Source organism: Mirounga leonina, unplaced genomic scaffold (genome assembly GCF_011800145.1).
Source record: "Mirounga leonina isolate KUSES-001 unplaced genomic scaffold, KU_Mleo_1.0 Mir_488, whole genome shotgun sequence".
In the NCBI taxonomy this organism is placed as follows: Eukaryota; Metazoa; Chordata; class Mammalia; order Carnivora; family Phocidae; genus Mirounga; species Mirounga leonina.
The window spans coordinates 2,164,731-2,184,370 of NW_023270777.1; the positions used below are offsets into that span (position 1 = coordinate 2,164,731).

Below are 19,640 nucleotides of genomic sequence, written 5' to 3' on the forward strand. Positions count from 1 at the left end.
GGGGGGGGGGGGGGGGGGGGGGGGGGGGGGGGGGGGGGGGGGGGGAGTGGAGACCGCGCAGGGACCTCAGGGGTGTACCCCGGAGGGATATGGAAGGAGTGATAGATAACCAGATCTAACACAGGGCGCTTGATCTATGGAAGGCCCCGTACCAAGAGATTTACACGTTATCTTCCTGCACGATCACCCACTTCATCCTCACAACCCAGGAAGGCCGCTATTTCGTGGCCTTTACCGATGGGGCAGTTAAGGCATTGAAGTGGTTTGCCTAAATTCATAGGGTAAGCGGAGGAACCCTCTTAGGTCAGTTGAACCAGTCAAATGACCTAAATCACTGAACTCTGTTGTTGAAGTTTAGTCTTTACTCTGAGGGCACCTGGGAGCCATGGAAGGGTTTTGGGCGGGGGGAGTCACAAGCCAGCTTTACATGCTCTATCACTCTGGCTTGGTGCAAGAAGGGATGGGAGGGAGGACACTGAACATGGGAAGAGCAGGTAGGTGACAGTGGCTGCAAAGCAGGAACGAAATGATGTCTGGTTCAGGGTCAAGGCAGAAATTTCCAGAAAAGAAACGGAAAATTTCCAGAGCCCTGGGAGGCGGAGCTGTGTGGGGGGTAAAAGCAGTGCATGGGACCACTCTCCCCTTGGTTCTCCTCGGTAGAGACAGGGCCCCCCTTTGTTGCTTGCTGACCCCTGGGCTATGTCCAGCTTGGCACGGACTCCAGGTCTGCCTCCCCTGCTGGATCACAACCGGGGGACAGGGACAGTCCCACCCTGGGCCCAGGATCAAGGACATAGCTGGATGGGTTTCGTCGGTGGGTACATTAACAGAGAGGAGTCTTCTTTCTTCCCTGCTCCCACGAAATTACCCTTCGGACTCAGGCCACAAGCCCTGCCCCCCTTTCCTCCTGCCTCTGCAGGCCTGGCCTCCGGAGGGACATTGTGTGCGGGATGTCACGGAGCCAGGTGCCCTAAGGATGCAGACTGGTGACCCCATCACCATCATCGAGGGCAGGTGAGAGCTTCATGCCTCCCACACGTTCCCAGGAGGAGGACTCCCAGCCAACCCTCCTGACCCTGGTCTCCATGTGCTGCTCCCCAGCTCCTTGAACCCTGCTCCTCTGCCCCCCCCCTTCCCCCCCGGGCCCCCCCCCCCCCCCCCAGAGCTGCACTACCGTTGTGGCCTCTGGCTGGAGCCACCAAGCCCATAGAGCCCTTTTGTGTTCGGGAGAAAAAAGCTTCCCTTCCTCCAGGCAGATGCAGCTCCATGGCACACAGCTTGCAAGCTGAATGTGGGCGCGAGCCCAGCCCCCACTCTGTCCCCTTCACCCCTTCCCACAGCCCTGACTCTGCAGCCTGGAAGGGCCAGAACGGCCGCACATTCAAGGTGGGCAGCTTCCCAGCCTCGGCAGTGACGCTGGCAGATGCGGGGGGCTCACCAGCCACCCATCCAGTCCACAGGGTCTCCCCTGCCCAGGGGGAGCGACATCAGGGAAGCGTAGATGGGTGAGCACCTGAAAGAGTGTGTGTGTGTGTGGGGGGGGGACACTGCCAGGCCAGTGGTAGGGTGGGGGTGTGGAGAGTGACCGGGATCACTCTCTCCAACAGGGACAGAGGGAAGGCAAAGCTTCGGGATTTACCTCCAGCACGGGGCCAGAGAAGGAATGTGCCCCTGCAGAGGATGAAAGGTGGGTGTGGCTGGTGGGGACCCGTCTTCCAGGGTCTCCGAGGAAATCAAGAACGACCCTCCGATGCTGCCCCTACCCCGAGTCCCGACCTTTGAGTATGTGAGTCGACAGGCTCGCTGAACTTTAGGATCTGCCCGCTCCCCCTTGCAGTTCCTGCCATCTCGGCTCTTCGGGGCCTTCCGCTACCTCGGCACACCTTGCCGCGCCCCTAACCGAGGGTCACCCCGAGAGCAGCGCACAGAGCGGGGAGAAGGCAGGACCCCGCGTCTGGGCTTCCTCTCAAGCTCCTTTTTTCTCAACTGCACAGTCATTTCCAAGAGTCTGGAGTCCGTTCTGTCCCCGGGCCCCCGCCCCACAGGGGGTGGTTCAAGCCCCCCCGAACTTCGTCATGCCAGAGCCGTGCCCCAGGGACCCCCAGGCCTGCCATCCCGCCCTCCCTTTGCCTCCAGCCCTTCTCAGCCCAGCCAGCCCCCCAGGGAGCGGCCTCCCTGGCCCAAAAGGGAACCCCCCCACAGCCGTCCCTCGGGGGCGCCTGGAGCTAGCAAAGTCACCGTCCCCGCTGGAGGCCTCTTGCCCGACCCCAAGTTGCAGAGGAGGATCGTGGAGGTGAGCTGTCCCTGAAGTGGCTGGTGTCCAGAGGGGCCTCCGGGCAGGGGTAGTGGCCTGAGCAAGGCTGTGTGCCCCGCAGGTGGAGCTGAGCGTGCATGGAGTCACCCACCAGGAGTGCCAGGCAGCACTGAGGGCCACTGGGGGAGACGTGGTTTCTGCCATCCAGAACCTCAAGGTAAAGCCAGACCCTGCTCTCGGGTTCGCACCGCTCCCGCCCCGGCCCCCGGCCCCCACTGCCCTCCCTCCCGCCCCCGCAGGTGGACCAGCTCTTCCATCTGAGCAGCCGGTCCAGAGCGGACTGCCGACGCATCCTGGAGCACTACCAGTGGGATCTCTCTGCCGCCAGTCGCTATGTCCTGGCCCGGCCCTGAGCACTGCCCCCTTGGGCGGGGATACCAGCCTGGATCGAGGGCCCGGCCCTGCGGGACCAAGCAGAACCAGAACCTGGTCCTACCAGGGCAGAATTTCCCACCCAGGGAGATCGTGTGGTGGGCAGGTACAGGAGGAGCCCGGCGTCAGGCACTGACCAGCATCTCCTCCGGTGCCCCTTGGCCTCTGAGGGCTCCAGCTCCCTTGGCTGGTTCATAGAAGGATCTAGTCCAGTCTGCCTACCATATTCCCAACCAAGAGAACTTGGAGGGACGGAGCGGCCCCACATCACACGCACAGGAAGCTTCCACTTGCTACAGAGGACCTCAGGAGCAGCCATCCCGAACGGCGGTCAGCTACCACACTGGCCTCTGGGGGGGCAGCCATCTTGGATGGTAGAAGCAACCATACTGATTTGGGGTACGTGGCCCAAACTGCCTTGGCCCTGTCCAGGGCCGTGATGGAGGATGTCGTTGCCCTCTTGAACTCCAGGACCCTGGATCTTGGCAGCCTGGATGATGAAACGGGCCGGCCCCCACCCCAGCCCAGCTGTCCTGTTTCCCTTGGTTTCTTCCCGCACCAGCTCTTCTTCTCTCTCCCATTACATACATCTTCCAGTATCCGAAAAGTTACAAAGTTTATATGAATATGTCATACAAAGATGGCAGCCTCCTTCCCAGGGCGAGGAAAGGATGGGGTGCTTGCATAAGGCACAAAAGCTGCAACCGTGGGCAGGGCCCGGGGGAAGGAAGTTGGCACCGGAGGGTAGGCCCTACAGCTGTTGACAGGGAGGGGGGACCCCCTCAGAGTGCCACCGTCTAGGGCGGGACTCGCTGGCCAAGCCAGTGCGGGGAGACAGCCGTCATACCCGCCATCTTTGGTGCTGCGTCCCCCGCCCCACCCCAGCTCCATCAGAAAACCCCAGGGCTCTGGACACCACAGGCCACATGAGCAGGGACCCGGTAGGGGGTGAGAGCACGGGGAGGGGAGGGAGAGTCTGAAAGCAGATTTGCCTGTGTGCTGGGGGCTCACCAGAGACAGGGGTGGGAGGTCGCAGGGGAAGGGCTCTCCTACATACCCTTGTCTGGGGGCTGAGGTGAAGGAGGCCAGGGAATCAGGGTAGGGGTAGGGGTAGGGCGCCGTGGCCCCTAGACTCTTGGGCATCCCTGTCCGTCCCCTGCAGTGCACATTGAGGGAAGGGGCTGCCTCTGAGGAGGGGCCGGGACAGGCCGCCATCTTGGGTCCCCGTTGAGGTGATGGTCTCCTCACCCCGAGGTGGCCTCTAACTGGTGATGGCCGAGGGCCCAGCGCCGCCTCGCTTCTCGAAGAACATGTAGTCCTGAGGGGAGGGCACTGTCAACAGAGCTGGCTGGGCCGGCCTAGCTCAGCTCTCACACCCCAGGTCAAGCGCCGCAAGCCCCTATAAAGCCCGCGTCCCTAACCCTGTCTGAGCAGGAAGCCAGGCAGTGCACAAAGCCTGGAGAGTGAGAGCAGAGATCAGGAGGGGAGGCGGGGCAGCCAACTCACGATGAGGAATGTGGCTCCCAGCAGCACCGCCTTCACCCTCACGTCCAGATCCAGCGGGAACTGCAGGCCAAAGTCCTCTGCATCCGTGAGCGCCTCCTGGAACAGCCCCCCCCACTGCTTGCTGATGCGGCCCACGCTGCGGGACTCATCCGGGGTCTTCACCTGGGGTGGGGGGCAGAACCCAACTGGGGAGGATGCGACTGCTCTCCCACCACCACCCCTCGCATGGACCGTGCAGGCTCTCCACTCAGGGAATCCTTCCAACAGCCTTGGGTTTCCATGTGACATTGGGGGAAACCGAGTCACCCTAGGTCACGCTTCCAACAGCCTTGGGTTTCCATGTGACATTGGGGGAAACCGAGTCACCCTAGGTACAGCAAAAATCAGAATTCGGACTCTGATGTGTTGCTCTTGAAAGGCCGTACATGAGAACGGAACATCAGCGGTGGGGGACATGGAAGCGGGATGTACTACTCATCTCAGCGTAGGGCTGTCTGCCGGGTTTGCTTTGGTTACCAAAGTACCCACCACCTACGGTTGGTGCAGTGGGTGCCCTGAACGCAGGAACTTGGTCAAGAGGGGCCAGGGAGGGAGGCTGCGCTCTATCAGCCAGCCAGGCTCCTGGAAGGCTGTGGTTGCCCGAGGGGTGCCTTTCCACGATTCTGCAAAGTAGGAAGGGCTCTGTCCAGCATCGCATGCAAGCTTCATCCAGAGGGGATCCACGCCCGTCTACGGGGGGGGGGGGGGGGGGGGGGGGGGCGGCAGTAAGTGGCCTGTGAGGACCATGATTTCCACGGACCTCTCGGCCCAGCAGCAACAGGCCCTGCCGCTGTGGGTGGTAATTCACAGTGATTCCCTGTTCCTTTTCCTTGGCTTAGTCTTCAGTGGCTAGAACGATGCCCTTCCCATCCCTGTCCCCCACTGTCCCACAGCGCTGGGGCACTTCCTGCAGACCAGTCTCAAGCTGGGCAGGGCCTCTCCCAAGGGCAGCTCCCCAGGGAGACTGGCCCTATGAGGGCCCCACAGTCTCCACGTTCCCATCCAGAGCTCACCTGGTGATCTTCCCATCATGGAACCTCCACCCACCTACCACAGAACTCGATTTTTAAAAGCAGGCTTAGTCCAGACACCTCATCAAAAGCCTTGGGGTCTGTGGGGTTCTACCTGTTATTTCTCCCTTATCGGCACTGGTGATTATCCCTTAAAGAACTCAAGTGTCTGTGACATGCCTCTGTCTTCTAGAAATGGAGGTGCTTCCCCGGCCTCCCCCTGAAAGTGTCACCACTTGGGTTGTCCAGGCTGATGATAGCCATGCATGATGACAAGGATACAGAGCACCTGGATTCCAGGTTGTGGGGGCGCTGTTTGGACTTCTAGGTTGGCGAGGCAAGCCGCAGGATCTTAGCAAGTTAAACTGGCGCTTGCTTCTGGGTCTGGGCTCCCAAACTCACGCATGGCAGCCACATGGGTCCAGCCCACAGCGGACGTGCCCTAAATCAGGCCCGGCCTCAGACTCTTGCCCTTGCACACAGGGCTGCAGGCAACCATCAGCATTGGTCCTCAAGATGAGACCCTCTCTGCCAAGCTTCCTTTCTTAAGACCACAGGGGCATCCCTTTCTGAAGGGAGGATCACCGCAAGTGTGGTAGGAGTCACAGCGGATTCGGATTGAGGAGCTCAGGGTCTTGACCTTCATGTGGGCTATCCTGCCTCCCAGAAGCTGCCATCTTGGCGTGCGACGGTCCCAGGAATCTCCCCTTATTCCTGGTACCTCAAAGTTGGTGTCCGCGCCGCAGCCACAGGTCCAGCAGGGCCCCACCACGCGCAGGACCGTGCGGCGGTCCGCATCCTGGATGGAGAACTTGGGGAGGAAGGGGTGCCAGGTCTGTAGTACGTGGCCGATGGTGGTGCCGGGGGGAGCCTGGACTTCCATCTGGAGTGGGAGGCGGACGGGGTCACTGCCGAGACGGCCGGCCGGCCCGCGCTCTCGCCGGCCAGGCCCTGTCACCCGTCTGCCCTCACGAGACCCCCCATCCCCTTCGCATGACCCCTTGTCACCCCGCTGGCTGACCTCGCATCCCACCCGCCCGCGCCCCCCGGGGCCGCACGTCACCCCGCGCGCGCGCCTCTTTCGGTCAGGGGCCCTCCCCACGACGGCCTGCCCCCCCCAGCCCTCCCCGCCCACCTCCTGGAGGTCGCACGGGCAGCACGCGCAGCCACAGTGCAGGGGGCGGAGCAGGCGGAGCACCTCGCGGTCACCGGGGTCCACCACGCGGACACGCAGGGGCCGGCGCGCGCCACAGCACAGACGCGCGCAGCAGTTGCTGTCCTCGGCCGCCCGGCCCAGGGGCTGTCCGGCCCCCGAGCGCAGTTCATACCGGTTACAGTTCTCCCAGCCGAGGAACGCTGCCAGGCGGAGACACGCTGAGGCTCAGGCACCACGGGCACCCCCGCCCCCAGGAGCCCACTCTCGCTGCCCCCGCCACGAGGCCCACCCTACTCCTCCTTCCACTCACTTTCCATTCGCTCAGCCTTCTGGTGAATCAAGATCTGATCAATCTGCAAAGAGAGTAGGGTGGGCGTCGATGTCAGCTGGCTGGCCTGGATGCCAGGGTCCCCTCCTCGCCACTCCTCCCCTCCTCCCTGCCACTCACCTGCACCAGGAATGCGAGGCCGGAAGGCACCCCCGGCAGTGGCAAGAACGGGGCAGCAGGCCCGGGGACTCCGGGGCCGGGCGAGGGGAAGAGAGAGAAGGCGGGCGCAGGGGCAGGTACGTGGGAGGGCACTGGCGCCGGCCCCGGGTACCCAGCGGTAACAGGGTAGGGAGGTGGGGGTGAAGGGGCGTGCCCTTTGGGGGGCAAGTAGCCTGTCGGGGAGGAAAGGGGTGGATTAGAAAGGGACCCGCGGCCTCATCCCTCTTCCCCTTAGGCCCACGGGCCGCGAGGCTGCGGGGAAAATGTGATGGGAAGAAGCTGAGAAAGATGGGGCGGGGGAGCAGGGCGGCGGCTCCCCGGGACGAAGGGAGGGGCCCCACGCAGCCAGTCGGAGCACATTCCCGGAGGATGTGTTCGACGCCCAGCTCCCCAGTCCGTGGGGGGGATAACAGAGACCCTCAGCCTGGCGCCCACTTACCTGCCATGGGAGAGGGGCGAGAGTTCGCGGGATGCCGGGCTGTCCGGGAGGCTTCGTTTTAGAGGTGGAGGCAAGTTCGGGCACAGCCAGACCGACACAGACAGACACAAAGACGGACAGGCCAACGCGGACAGGCCGCTGCGCCCGGCGCCGGCCCAGGGTCTCGCGGACGGCGCCTCTGACTCAGGGAGAAACCGAAAGTGTCAGAGGGCAGGGCGGGGTACCTGGGACCCTGGCTTCCCTCGGGGGCCCCAGGACCGCCCCCTCCCTTTGTTCTCCCATGCCCCGCGGAGGCGGCTGTTGGCAGACGGCAGGACAGATGCACCCGGCCAACGGCCCGACCTCCAGGGAGGCCTCCCGGCCCTTCGGTGCGCCCCGCTCACCTGAAGCCCCTAGAATAGCTGCGGTGCCCAGCGCTCGGCGGCTCACAGGAGCCCGTGGAGGCGGGCCCGGGATCTGGCCCCGCCCCTCGACCCGTCCGGGCCCCGCCCCTCCCGGCCTGGGCGGCGCGCCTGCGTAGAAAGCAGGCCGGCTCTCGGCGGGGCGCGGACGCTGGACCGCCGGCCGCCCCGGGCGGTCGGCGTCCCCGCCTCCTGCGCTCTGCCGCCGCAGGCCAGAGGAAGCTCGCCGGCGGAGGGCGGAGGGCGGAGGGCGGCCGGCGGAGACCTAGCCCTGCGACCCCGCCAGGTGTGCGGGCGCAGAGGGCTCGGGGTCCCTGGGTGGGAAGCGAGGGCCGCTTGCGCGGCGCTGGACCCCAGGCTCCTCCTCCCAAGGGCGGCTCGGGCCCCGCTGACGCAGCGGAACACCCTTCACACTCGCTCATTGGCTTCCAGGACTGGCCCCCGGCTCCCTTTCTGCGTCCCGGGGGCTGCCTCGCGGGCTCCCCTCTGTGACGCCGCCGTCACCCACACAGACACCTTTGCAACTGCAGTCCCGCCTGCAGGAACGCCTGCCACGTGGGTGACAGGCCGCCGAGCGGCGTCAGCGACGAGCGTGCGCGCGGGGAGGTTCGGGGGCCCGGAGGCGGCAGCGCGGCCGGCGGGAAAGCCTCCTCCCGACCGGAGTCGCGTCTTCTGCGTCCCGGGCCGAGGCCCGCGGGTGTGAGGAAGCCCTGAGCCTTGGGCCCTATAGGCCGGGAGGCAAGAGAGGAGTTTCGAGGGGGAGGCCAGCCCACGTGTACAGAAGGCCTGGTGGGAGCCGGGACTTGGCCCCGGGGACGGCAGGGAGCCCACCGAAAGATTTGCAGACCCAAAGAGAGGGTCCAGGTCGTGTGTGAGCAAAACCACTTAAACCTGCAAGGCGGGCCTTCCTGAAGGCACCCGGGCTGGGTCGTTGACAGTAGCCGGGAGGGGAGGATGCTGTGTCAGTGCAGACAGATAGAGGTGGCAGACTTGGGGGGTACTTAGACAGTAATACAGAACTTGTTTGAGGGGTGAGATGTGGAGGTAAGGAGTTCAGGATGACCCCGGGGCCCTGGTCTGCTGAACAGGCAGGTGGAGGCGTCACCCCTCATGATGGACGCGGAGCAGCAGGGTGGGGGTGGGGGTGGGGCGCCTTTGCCCCTATGTCCGTGTTCCTCTGGGCTGGTCAGCTGCTCCCACAGCTTCAGTCATCATGTGCTTCGGACCCAAGTGCTTGACCTCTCCCCTGGTATCCCTTAGTGCCTCAGATGCTACATGGGCTGAACCATGGACCAGCATCCACCAAAACATATAAACATACAGAAATTCGGTTATTCAACAAAGATTTAGTGAGCACCCACTCCATGTCAGACAGCATTTGATAGGCATGCACAGCAGGTTTTTGTTTGTTTGTTTGTTTTTTGTTTTTTTAAAGATTTTATTTATTTATTTATTATTTGAGAGAGAGAGGGTGAGAGACAGAGAGCACGAGAGGGGAGAGGATCAGAGGGAGAAGCAGACCCCCCGTTGAGCAGGGAGCCCGATGTGGGACTCGATCCAGGGACTCCAGGATCATGACCTGAGCCGAGGGCAGTCGCCCAACCAACTGAGCCACCCAGGCGCCCTGTTTGTTTGTTTAAGATTTTTTATTTATTTATTAGAGCACGAGCAGGGGGAGGAGCAGGGAGCCCGATGCGGGACTCGATCCCAGGACCTCGGGATCATGACCTGAGCCGAAGGCAGGCGCCTAATCGACCGAGCCACCCAGGCACCCAGGAAAATACACCAGTTAAAAAAGAAATTAACAAAAATTGCTGATGTCCTGGGGCTTGCATTCTAGTAGAGAAGAGATAGATAATGTAAAATATACTGGAAGTCAGATGGTAACAAGTGCTCTGAAGAAAAACAGAGCAAGATGAGGAGGATACAGGGTGATGGGCAGGAGTTGTGATTCTGAAGAGGGTGGACGAGGAAGGTACCACCAAGAAGGTGGTAGTTGAGCAAAGACCTAAAGAAGGTTAAGGATCGAGGCAGGCAGACATCTGGTGAAAGATGTTTCAGGCAGAGGGAATGCCAAAGGCAAAAACCTTGAGGGAGAAGTGTGCCTTACTTGTTCAATGAACAGAAAGGAGGCCAACGTGGCCTGACTGGAGTGAACCAGGGAGAAGTAAGAGACGTCACAGGAACCCGAATCACGTATGGCCTTGCAGACCATCGGATTGGACTCTGAGTGAAATGGGAAGGGTTGCAGGTTTTGGACAGAGACATGAGACTGACACAATCGGGAGTCCTCAACTCTGGCCACAAGATAGAATCATCTGGGTGCTTTACAAAATACCTCTGCGTGGGCCCCTGGTCCTATCGACTCAATTAGAATATCTGGGTTAAGGTGCAGACAGTAGAACTTTCTGAGAATTCCCTGAAGACTTTAATGTGCAGCTAAGGCTGAGGACCACCGTGTTACAGGGTGTCTCTCTCAGGCTGTTTTGTCCAGAGTAGGCTGTAGGTAGGCAAGGGCAGAAGGACATTCTTGCAGAAAGCTAGGTGGGATGTGATGGTGGCTTGGACCAGGGGCCAGAGTGGTAGGTGAGGTGCCGGTGGTGAGAAGTGGTCAGGTTCTGGTTACGCATTTAGCCAACAGGCCTTGATGGCTTGCTTGGATACAGAATGTGAGAAAAAGGGCAAGCAAAGTTGACTCAGGTTGGGCCCAGGAGGCCCTGCCTGGTTGGGCTCTGCTCTTCCTGTTCGTTCATTTCCTGCCTGCCCACTCCATCCTGAGCTACAGGCCCTCTTGTTCTCCCTCTTGACTTGTTCACACTGTGGTTTGTCCCTTTCCTTCTGGTGAACTATTCATGCTGAACCCCAGCAGGTGGACAGAAGCCTTACCAGTCCCCCAAAGCAAAAGGAGCCCACCTTAGTATCTACATGTAACACTGATCACATTGTATCAAATTATTTTTTGCTAGGGTCTGTCTACACTGCTGAAGTCTGTCTTGGTGTGTACAAGAAGGGAAGAACTCTGGGAGTTGGACAGAAGAGGGTTTGAATCGCAGCTTACACCTGGCTATGATACAGAACAAGTAGCCTCACCTCTCCTAGTTTCACTTCCTGCTTCCTTGTAGGACTGTTGAGAACTGGACACAACGTGCAATAATAATAGGGACCAATTACCAAGCAGGCCTTATTCATCTTGGTTCCTCAAGGGCCCCTCCCACTGGCAGGGTCAAAGCTAAGGTATTAAGGATCACATTACAGGGAGGGTGGCCATTCTGGGTGTTGGGGGTCTCCTCCACCTAGAGGTTCGCTGTGCCCCACGCACTGCCTGGGGTGAAGGATGGAAATGCAGCAGGGGCCCTGAACTGGGGGAGCTTGGAGCCTGGGGATCCCATGCTGGCTTGGCCACTGGCACTCTGGGCCACTCTGGCGGCCCCTCTGAGGCTGCATTTTAGTCCTCACTAAAATGAAGAAATACAGTGATCTTCTACTAATACACCTCAAATCATGCCTCCTCCCTGGGTATAAATGCTTCCATGGCTCCGCACTGCCCTCAGGAGAGAGCCCAACATGTCAGCCCAAGGCCCTCCCCCATCTGGCCCCCGGGATCCACATTTTTTCACTAAGACCCTCTCCTGTCTTCAAGTCAGCCACCAAAAATTCTTTTTTTTTTTTTTTTTAAGATTTTATTTATTTATTTGAAAGAGAGAGAGCACAAGCAGGGGGAGCTGCAGGCAGAGGGAGAGGGAGAGGCAGACTCCCCGCTGAGCCGGGAGCCTGATGCGGGGCTCGAACCCAGGACCCTGGGATCATGACCTGACCATCTGAGCCTCCCAGGAGCCCCAGGCCACGAGGAATTCTTATTTATTTATTTATTTATTTATTTATTTATTTGAGAGAGAGAGAGAGAGAAACAGCATGAGAGGGGATATGGTCGGAGGGAGAAGCAGGCTCCCTGCCGAGCCGGGAGCCAGACGTGGGGCTCAATCCCAGGACCCCGGGATCACGACCCGAGCTGAAGGCAGTCGCTTAACCAACTGAGCCACCCAGGCACCCCACGAGGAATTCTTTCAGGTCTCAAATGCACTGGGCTCTTGTCTGCTTCAGGGCTGCCTTGGAAGCCCCTACCTTAGTCTGGAACACACCCCCGCCCCCTCTGCATCACCGCATCCTTCAGGTCCCCACAGAACATTCTGGCACACTGCAGCTGCTACAGGAGTCTGGAGCTCAGCAGGGACTAGAGCGGGAGATGGAGATCCTAAGTTTAAAAGAATTCAGATTGTGGGCCACCTGGGTGGCTCAGTCGTTAAGCGTCTGCCTTCGGCTCAGGTTATGGTCCCAGGGTCCTGGGATCGAGCCCCGCATCGGGCTCCCTGCTCAGCAGGAAGCCTGATTCTCCCTCTCCCGCTCCCCGTGCTTGTGTTCCTGCTCTCGCTGTGTCTCTCTCTGTCAAATAAATAAATCTTTAAAAAAAAAAAAATTCAGGGGCACCTGGGTGGCTCAGTTGGTTAAGCGACTGCCTTCGGCTCAGGTCACGATCCTGGAGTCCCGGGATCGAGTCCCACATCGGGCTCCCTGCTCGGCGGGGAGCCTGCTTCTCCCTCTGACCCTCCCCCCTCTCATGTGCTCTCTGTCTCTCTCATTCTCTCTGTCTCAAATAAATAAATAAAATCTTAAAAAAAAAAAAATAAATACATAAAAAAAAATTCAGATTGTAATTGAAGATACAAGGCTCAAGATTACCTGAAGATCCTCTCATTTAGAGAAACGGTCCATACTCTTTTGAATGCACACCTTCCAAAAAATTAGGCACGCACCTCCAACATACCACACAGATATGCACTTGATGAAACATACACAAAAATGGAAAGTGACAAGGCTGATGTTAAAACATGTATACACAGGAGTTCCAAGTTTCTTTCATTAGAATTTGAAAAACATGGATTTAAACTAGACGGCGAAGGAAAAGGGGCAGAGCGGCCATGGCAAAGAGGGAAACCAGGAGTGGCGTGAGAGAAGCCAGGATGTGTTTCGGGGACAGTGTGGCCAACTGCGTCCAATGCCGCAGAGGCCGAAGAAGACGAGATTGAAAGTCATCCATTGGATCGGGCAACCAGGACGTCCTAGCAATCCACGGGATCCTTCCAAGGGCGTTTATGGGGCAGAGGTGGGATGGAAGACAAGACTGGCTAGGGGCGGGAGGGCTGAGTAAACCTGAGTCCAGACCTTCCCTGAGCGCCCCAACTACTACCTGCTTGGATGCATCCCAGCCATTTCAGAAGCAACCCATCCCAAACTGACCTGCTGACCGGCCTCCCCCGATCTGCCCCCTCTCTGTTCTCATCCGAGTGACAGCACCTCTAGCTAGGTGTATAAGCCAGAAGTCTCCGGCTCATTCACCCCTTCTATCCGGTCCATCAGCAGGTCCTATCAGTACTACCTTCAAAATACATTCTGAGCTGGGCCCTTTTGACCACCTCTTCCACCCTAAGCCAAGCCACCACCATCATCTCATACCTGAGCCTCCTGACTGGTCTCCCTGCAGCCATCCTGCCTTCCTCTTCTCCATGGGTTCCCCACGTCTTCTAAATGTATACATCAAATCCTAGCATTCTCTTACTTTAAAAACTTTCAGCCATTTACTGCTGTGTTACAAATGAATTCCAAGTGCCTTACCACTCCCTGTAAGGCCCGCACGAGCATCCGGGGCCCCGCCTCCCCACCCATCAGCCACACTGGTTTTGCTCCTTCTCCAACAGGCCCGATTTTCTCCTGCCTCGAGGATTTTGAACTGCTCCTTTGTAGTCTGTTTTGAAAGCTATTCTTTCTGCCCGGAATACACTTCCCCTTCCAACCTTGCGCTTGACTAGCTCCTGCTTCAACGGGACCTCCTCGAGAGGCCTTCCCATCTAAGGGAGCACTCCCTCCACTACCCCATTCTCCCCCTGCCCCCCCCGTTCTGCTCCTTCAAGCACAAAGCACAACACACACCGATACATTTGTACGTTGAGTTGTTCAAGTCCGTTTCTCCTCCTAGATGGGAAACCCCATGGGGAAAGGATGGTGTCTGTCTTGTTCATGGTTGAATTTCCTTGTAATGTGTGTCTGACACATGATGACCACTTGATGAGCCCTGGCTGCCCCCTACATCTCTTCGGGGTCCTTACCTGCTGCGAGAGCCGCTCCAGCCTGCCTTGCCACCTTTTCTCCCTCTATCCTGCCTAACTCAAAAATTCCGCCCACCCCACACTGAAGATTGGGGAGCCCCTTACCCCTCCCTTTCCCACCTCTGTCTCTGTTCATGGTCTCCTCCACACAACAAAGCTCTTTTAAGGATCATCTCAAGCCCTGTGAAGCATTTTCTGACCGCCCCCCATACATGATGATCTGTCCCTGTGTTGAACCGCAAAATATTTTATAACTCATGGCCCTCTTCCTGTGTTGCCTTGACTGCTAGTGGGCTCAAGAAATTTGTGGGCTGACAGGGCTGAAAAGCACTACCCTACAGTCATCTTCAAATTCTAGTGACCATCAGAACCACTGCTGAGCTTATTAGAATACAGAATCCCAGGCCCCAAAGAGCATTTCGGTAAGACTCCGCATTATTTCAAGCACTCTTTATGACCCTGATGTCCCCTGGTCTAAGAACCTCATAACTTGGAAGGGAACAGAATCCCTAGACCCAAGATTCGGTCTCAGGAAAAGGAGGGCGTCCAGAGGTTGACAATCCCTACCCTTCTTCCTCCAAGATGAACAAAGACTCAAGCTCTTTATTTGCCTTTCTCTTTTAATCCCCTCCCTGCTCCAACTCTCAAAGAAGTGCCCAGAAATCAAACACCAGGAAGCTCAAAGAGCCAAGGCAAGCCAGCCCAAGATGAGCAGGCTCCCTCCCACAGGGGCCAAAGTCTGGATGCTGGGGTCTCCACTCAGAGCCTGGTAGTAAAAGCTGGTGCAGAATAAGGTGGTTCCAGAGGCTAGCAGTAACCCGGCCTGAAGGAAACACAAGGAAGAATGCAGGCCAGTAAGAAAAGTGCTGACAGAAAGGGAGCGGGTGGGGCTTGGTCAAGGTTAGGCATGGGGGTCAGATTACCCAGAGGGGCTTTCTGCAATGGGGCACCCCTATCAGGGCCAAGCTGTGTATGAAGTGGTGTTTGTTGGCCTTCTCAAAGAGCTGTAAGAAAAAGAGAAAGGTGGGTGGGGGTGGGTGCATTTCCTAAGCAACGCTGGAGCCTGGACCCCGGTCGGCCCCCAACTGAAGTCCCGGCTGGCCTCTCCCCCAGGCACCCACGGCTCAGGCTGGCCGCCCTCGGCGCTCCCGAGCCCCGCGCTCCGCCCCTCCCCTGCTTCTCGCGGCGACCCCAGACTTTGGGCGCTCGTCGACCCGGAAGCTGGGGAGCCCCAGCGCGGTTACTTCACCTCCTTCCCGTAGGCATCCGGAAACTGGGCGCCTGTGGAAGGAGAGGCAAAGGTTACCAGTCCGAGCACCGGCCTCGACCGCCCCAACTCCCGGCGGGACCCAGGTGGACACGGGCGATAAGGAATGTCCCCAGGAGGCTTCCGATTGGTGGAAACACGCATGGGCACTTCTGGGAACCAAACTGGACCGGGCCGGGGCGGGGGGGCTTTAAAAGGGTCAGGCTCCGAGGGCTGTCTGGCACTTCCCACAGATCCCGCCCCTGCACTAGACACACCCCCCCCCAACGGTCGTCGCCCTCGCAGTGTGACCTCCGTCCCCAGCCCCCTGACCGTGCGCCCCGTAGGAGGCCAAGCCTAAGGCCCCGGCTCCGGACAAGGCGCCCAAGCGGCGGAACGCAGCCCCCGGCCCGGCCATGGCAGCGGATGGTCACGCGCCGGACGAACACCGCCCAGGCCACCCGAGAGGCCAGCCAATCCCGGACTCCCATGCAAATGATGTCCACGGGTGCCCAATCGGGGCCGTGTTCATTTCAGCGTCCAGGTCCTCACCCGGGTACTTGCGCCTTTGTAAAACCTCTGGTGAGTGGCGAAGCTGTCTGGCGGGCGGAGAAACGAGAACCAATTAGGGGCGGAGGAGCGGGGCTGGGAGGGGCGGGGCTGGGAGGCGGGACTAGAGGATTTGCGTCACGGATTGGCCCACTTTCAAAGTTGATCGCTTCTCCTAACACCTATCCCCCCCCCCCACCTCCAGCCAATTTCCAAAGATCCCGGTCCCCACGCAAAGTTCCGCCCCATTCCCCACTGGCTCCTCCTTTCCAGCTTTAAACCAGACCCACTCCCAAAAAGAGGCGGCCGCTCGGATAGCCAAGCCACACCCATCGCAGCCAAACCCCGCCCACTATCGAGATGGCCCCGCCCATAGATGCATAGATGCAAGGCCCCGCCTTCTTCATATGATGCCCCGCCCCCTGTAGTTCAGCACGCGCCCCCCCCGCCCCCGGCCTCCTACCCGCACCCAAGCCACCAACCCCCAGAGCCCCGAGGGTGGGAGACCTAGGGAGGGCGGATGTCTCCGCCCTGCCCCGGTCCGCTTCGTCCATCCGTCGGTCTGTCCGCTCCCGCCCCCTTCCACCGTCTCCAATCCCCCCACACTCTGGAGGGCGGGCGGGCAGGCGGGTGCGAGCGAGGGGTGTGCGCCGCTCTCTCCGCAGGGGGCGGGGGAGGCGGCCGCGCGGTGACGCGCGGGGCTGCTGCGGCTGCTCCGCCGGCGGATCATCACTCTCGGGCTGGGATGGACGCGGGGCGGGTGGGCCCTGGCGCGCGGAGCCAGGAGTCCGGGCCTCCTGGCTTCTGAGCGTCCCCCGAAGCCTCCCCCCTACCCCCGCTTCCCCTCCTAGGAGCCCTGCCGACCCCCACCCCGGGGCTCCAGACTCGGCTCCCGCCCTCCTCTGACTCCCTGGACCTCCCCCTCCCTCCCGCCCTCGGGATCGACTAGATCCCTCCCCCTCCCCGAGGATTCCGGCTGGATCCCTGCCCCTGCACCGCGGATCCTGCGCTCCCGGGCTCCGGGCCCCTGGGGATTGCCGTGGACACCTCCTCCCGCACCCGATCCCTTAGGATCTTACGCCGGTACCACCTTCTGGTCCCTCGAAGCCAGCCCACGGAGCCAGTGGATTCCCAATCCAGTCCTTTCTCGTTGCCCCCTCTTCGCTCCGCCGGCCCCACTGCGGGGTTCCCTGTTCTCGGGTTCCTCCTGACCCCATCCCCTACCTCTCCTTTCCCCGGGGATCGACTGGGTCCCGGCCCCGCCCCCCGGGGCTGGGGCGATCCCCCTCCCCCGCCCGGTGAGGCGCTGCGGGCGGGGGCTGGGCCTGCGGGGCCGCGGGGGCTCAGAGGCCGCCGCCCCCCTCCCGAAGCCCGTCCGCCCCCTACTCGGAGCCCTGGATGGAGGCACCACGGCCCCAGGGCTGAGCCAGGTAGGAGCTAAGCCGGGCCGGGTGGAGGGGGGTGCGTGGCGGTCCACTGGGGTCTCCTTTTCCCCATCTTTCTCCCTGCGCCCGGTTTCCCCCCAGGCTGCTCTGTCTGCGTGTCTCCGCCTAGGGATGCTCTCGCCGTGTCTCTGCGTCTCGGTCTCTTTGTCTCTGCCTCTCTCCAGCCCATGAATGATCCTTTGAATGGGCCCACAGACCCCGTGTGTTCCCATCTCCCCCTCCCCCTCCTTCTCCCCTTCCCGGCCAAGCCATTTTCCCCACTGCAGGAAGGGGGGGGACCTGCGGCCTGAGCCCCCCTCCCTCAATTCTCCCCGGCTGGGGGAGTCAGGCCCGGGCAGGAATGGAGAGAGCAAGGCAGAGGGATAGGGAGAAGGAGGGGGAGCAAGATGTGGCAGACAGAGATGGGGAGAGAAAATGGGGGAGACAGAGGTAGGAAAGAGGGGAGAGGGAGAGAGAGCGAGAGAAGGGGCTTAAGGGAGAAACGTGGGGAAGAGGTTTGAAGGAGAGAGAGAGATGAGAAACGGGCAAGGAGGGAGATGTAGAGGAGAGAGATGGAAAAGGACTGAAGGCAGAAGCCAGAGCAAGCTGGAAGAGGCCGGGAAAGATGCTCTGAGGGAGCGCTATGGAGGGGAGAGAGATGGGGGGAGGGCTCCAGTGGGAGGGAAGAAGGGAAAGAAGCTGGCAGCCAGGAGGCCAGGGACCCAAAGTACCTTAAGTGGGGGGGGGGGCAGAGTCAGACCGTGTTAGTAGGAGGGGGAGGGGGTGGTGGGACTATGGAAGCAGAACCCAGCCCTGCACAGACAGAGGAGATCCTGAGGGAGCCAGCCCCAAGCCTGCTGATGGGGGGACAGGAGCTTAAGAGGACCTGAAGAGGGGGAAGGCATGACTGGGTGTGTGTGGTAAGGATTCCTGTGTCCTCATCTCTGGAATAAATTGACACCTGCAGAGAGCCACCCGCGGGCTGGTGCCTGGCTCTGAAAACCCCGCGTCAGCAAACAGCTCTGGCGGCTGGGGAGGGGGGGACGGGGGGGCTTGCCAAAATGACCTGGGTGTCTGCCCCCTCGGTCTGATCTTGTCTCTTGTCCTGCCCCTGCTGTCCTGAGCATGCCGGCTTCCGGGGGGCAGCTGGGGGGCGGGGGGGGGGGGGCTGGCAAGGGAAAGGGGAGGTAAATAGCTGGGATGGGACGAGAAGAAAGCCGAGGTTTGCCCCCAGGACATGGGTCAGAATGCCATGCATGGAAGAGGCATCTGGGGTCCAAGGCTGTTGGAGACTGTGGGAGGGGGGCGGTCTGTGGCCGCATCTGATGCCCTCCAAACCCACCTCAGCATCCCTTCTCCTCAGCCAGAGGCCTGGTCACTAGGGCTAGGCTCTGATTGGCCAACAAGGGGCAAGAGGCGGATCTTGTAGGGTTCTCTATGCCCCAATCTCCCGCTCCCCTCAACATATACACTTCTTTCTCTATGCTAAGGTTGGGGGAAACTCTAGCATTCTGACTCACGCCTCTGCCCTCCTGCCCTGAATGTACCCCATAACCAAGCCAGCCCCTTCCTCTCTTCCTCCAGACCCCCCTCCAGGGTTAAAGCTGCAGCCAGTTGCCGAGGTAACATTGCGGGGCAGCATCCCGTCGCCCAGCAACCGGCTGCAGGATCACGCATCTGTCCCGGATTTGCCCCTCCAGCAGCATCCCCTCCCTACTCCAGCCCCTGCCTCAAGGCACCTTAACTTCTGATGGAAGAAATGAGGAAGACCTAGGGGAAAGGGGTCCCCCCTCCCCTGCTGCACAGATCCGTAGGGAATGGGCTGCTGAAGGGAGGAAAAGGTGCTGGGATTGTGTGGTCCCAAGAAAGGCCCCAGTCTGGCCTGGGGTGGGGGTTCAGTGCCATGAAATTACAGCTCAGGAGTAATTAACACGTATAAACAAACCCGCCACTTCCTGCTAATTAATGACTTGGTATTTTTATTTTCTCTTCCTTGTCTATCTCATCCCTCCCAGGGAGATGGGAACTGGGACTCCTGAGTCCCTGAGGAGAGCCTGCCTGGGAGGGATAAAGCAGCTGGAAGGGTGGGGGGCATGCTGGGTCTAGGGAGCTGGCCCTCCTTCTCCTCTGGCTCTGTCCTGGGCGTATACCACGTCCTGACCCTATCCCTAGCCTTAGACTTTTCTATCTGGGTCCCTGCTTCGGGGATGGGGTTGCTGGGGTTGGGGGTCGGGGGAGGTGCCAGGGGGCCTGAGGGCGGAAGAAAGGGGGGGCAACTTGGTCTGAATTCCAAGTCACTAACCACTTGTCTCTTGTTTCCCTGTTCCCTTCTGTCTGCCCTGTTCAATTTCCCTTCCCTTCTTCCACTTCTCTGTATTTTTCTGTCTGTCTGTCTGTCTGTCTGTCTCTTGCATACCCCGTGCCTCCTCCCTGCAGGTCGGGCCTGCCTTCACCTTCTCCCGCTTCCTTCCCCTTCCCCACCCCTTGCCCCCTCCATGGAGAGGAACAGACCCTTTCTCTGTCCAGTCTAACCCAG

At 60.2% G+C, this 19,640-nt stretch overlaps 3 protein-coding genes and 1 long non-coding RNA gene across 6 annotated transcripts in view; 2 read left to right on the forward strand and 2 right to left on the reverse strand.

The window, feature by feature from the left end:
* TNK1 (tyrosine kinase non receptor 1) overlaps nt 1-2,888 on the forward strand; it is a 9,460-nt gene extending 6,572 nt beyond the window's left edge. Inside the window, exons 8-13 of the mRNA XM_034989467.1 lie at nt 920-1,014; nt 1,341-1,505; nt 1,608-1,687; nt 1,995-2,293; nt 2,376-2,471; nt 2,554-2,888. Of these exons, the coding sequence (XP_034845358.1) occupies nt 920-1,014; nt 1,341-1,505; nt 1,608-1,687; nt 1,995-2,293; nt 2,376-2,471; nt 2,554-2,667 (849 nt within the window). The 3' untranslated portion in view covers nt 2,668-2,888. The remainder of the gene's footprint in view (nt 1-919; nt 1,015-1,340; nt 1,506-1,607; nt 1,688-1,994; nt 2,294-2,375; nt 2,472-2,553) is intronic.
* A 395-nt stretch (nt 2,889-3,283) lies between these two features.
* Nucleotides 3,284-8,084, reverse strand: PLSCR3 (phospholipid scramblase 3). 3 transcript variants are annotated; one of them, XM_034989488.1, is made up of 8 exons: nt 7,707-8,084; nt 7,324-7,505; nt 6,846-7,057; nt 6,708-6,750; nt 6,377-6,597; nt 5,963-6,124; nt 4,193-4,288; nt 3,284-4,004 (listed from the first exon to the last, which is right to left on the reverse strand). In XM_034989488.1, exons 2-8 carry the CDS (start codon nt 7,328-7,330, stop codon nt 3,948-3,950), a joined length of 798 nt encoding a protein of 265 aa, XP_034845379.1. In that variant the 5' UTR covers nt 7,331-7,505; nt 7,707-8,084; the 3' UTR covers nt 3,284-3,947. The 3 variants fall into 3 exon arrangements, with proteins under 3 accessions (XP_034845379.1, XP_034845378.1, XP_034845377.1); XM_034989487.1 differs by having other exon boundaries at nt 4,193-4,354; nt 7,324-7,501; nt 7,707-8,083; XM_034989486.1 differs by having other exon boundaries at nt 4,193-4,354; nt 7,707-8,083.
* A 6,403-nt stretch (nt 8,085-14,487) lies between these two features.
* On the reverse strand, nt 14,488-15,674 carry TMEM256 (transmembrane protein 256). The gene is made up of 4 exons (XM_034989498.1): nt 15,465-15,674; nt 15,135-15,166; nt 14,809-14,889; nt 14,488-14,708 (listed from the first exon to the last, which is right to left on the reverse strand). Exons 1-4 carry the CDS (start codon nt 15,547-15,549, stop codon nt 14,565-14,567), a joined length of 342 nt encoding a protein of 113 aa, XP_034845389.1. The 5' UTR covers nt 15,550-15,674; the 3' UTR covers nt 14,488-14,564.
* Nucleotides 15,675-17,022: 1,348 nt separating this feature from the next.
* On the forward strand, nt 17,023-19,634 carry LOC118000021. The gene is made up of 3 exons (XR_004676362.1): nt 17,023-17,110; nt 18,689-18,945; nt 19,541-19,634. It is a non-coding gene; the product is annotated as an uncharacterized LOC118000021 (long non-coding RNA).
* The last annotated feature ends 6 nt before the right edge of the window (nt 19,635-19,640 follow it).

What these genes read in the sequence shown, in the direction of transcription:
- TMEM256 (XM_034989498.1), bottom strand. Translation starts at nt 15,549, where the DNA reads ATGGCCGGGCCGGGGGCTGCGTTCCGCCGCTTGGGCGCCTTGTCCGGA. An exon ending in CGGATGCCTACGGGAAGGAG is followed by an intron (nt 14,890 to 15,134) that starts GTGAAGTAACCG and finishes TTTTTCTTACAG; the next exon opens with CTCTTTGAGAAGGCCAACAA. An exon ending in ATTGCAGAAAGCCCCTCTGG is followed by an intron (nt 14,709 to 14,808) that starts GTAATCTGACCC and finishes TGTTTCCTTCAG; the next exon opens with GCCGGGTTACTGCTAGCCTC.
- PLSCR3 (XM_034989487.1), bottom strand. An exon ending in GCGCGGACACCAACTTTGAG is followed by an intron (nt 4,355 to 5,962) that starts GTACCAGGAATA and finishes CCCCCACCCCAG; the next exon opens with GTGAAGACCCCGGATGAGTC. An exon ending in TGGGAGCCACATTCCTCATC is followed by an intron (nt 4,005 to 4,192) that starts GTGAGTTGGCTG and finishes CCCTCCCCTCAG; the next exon opens with GACTACATGTTCTTCGAGAA.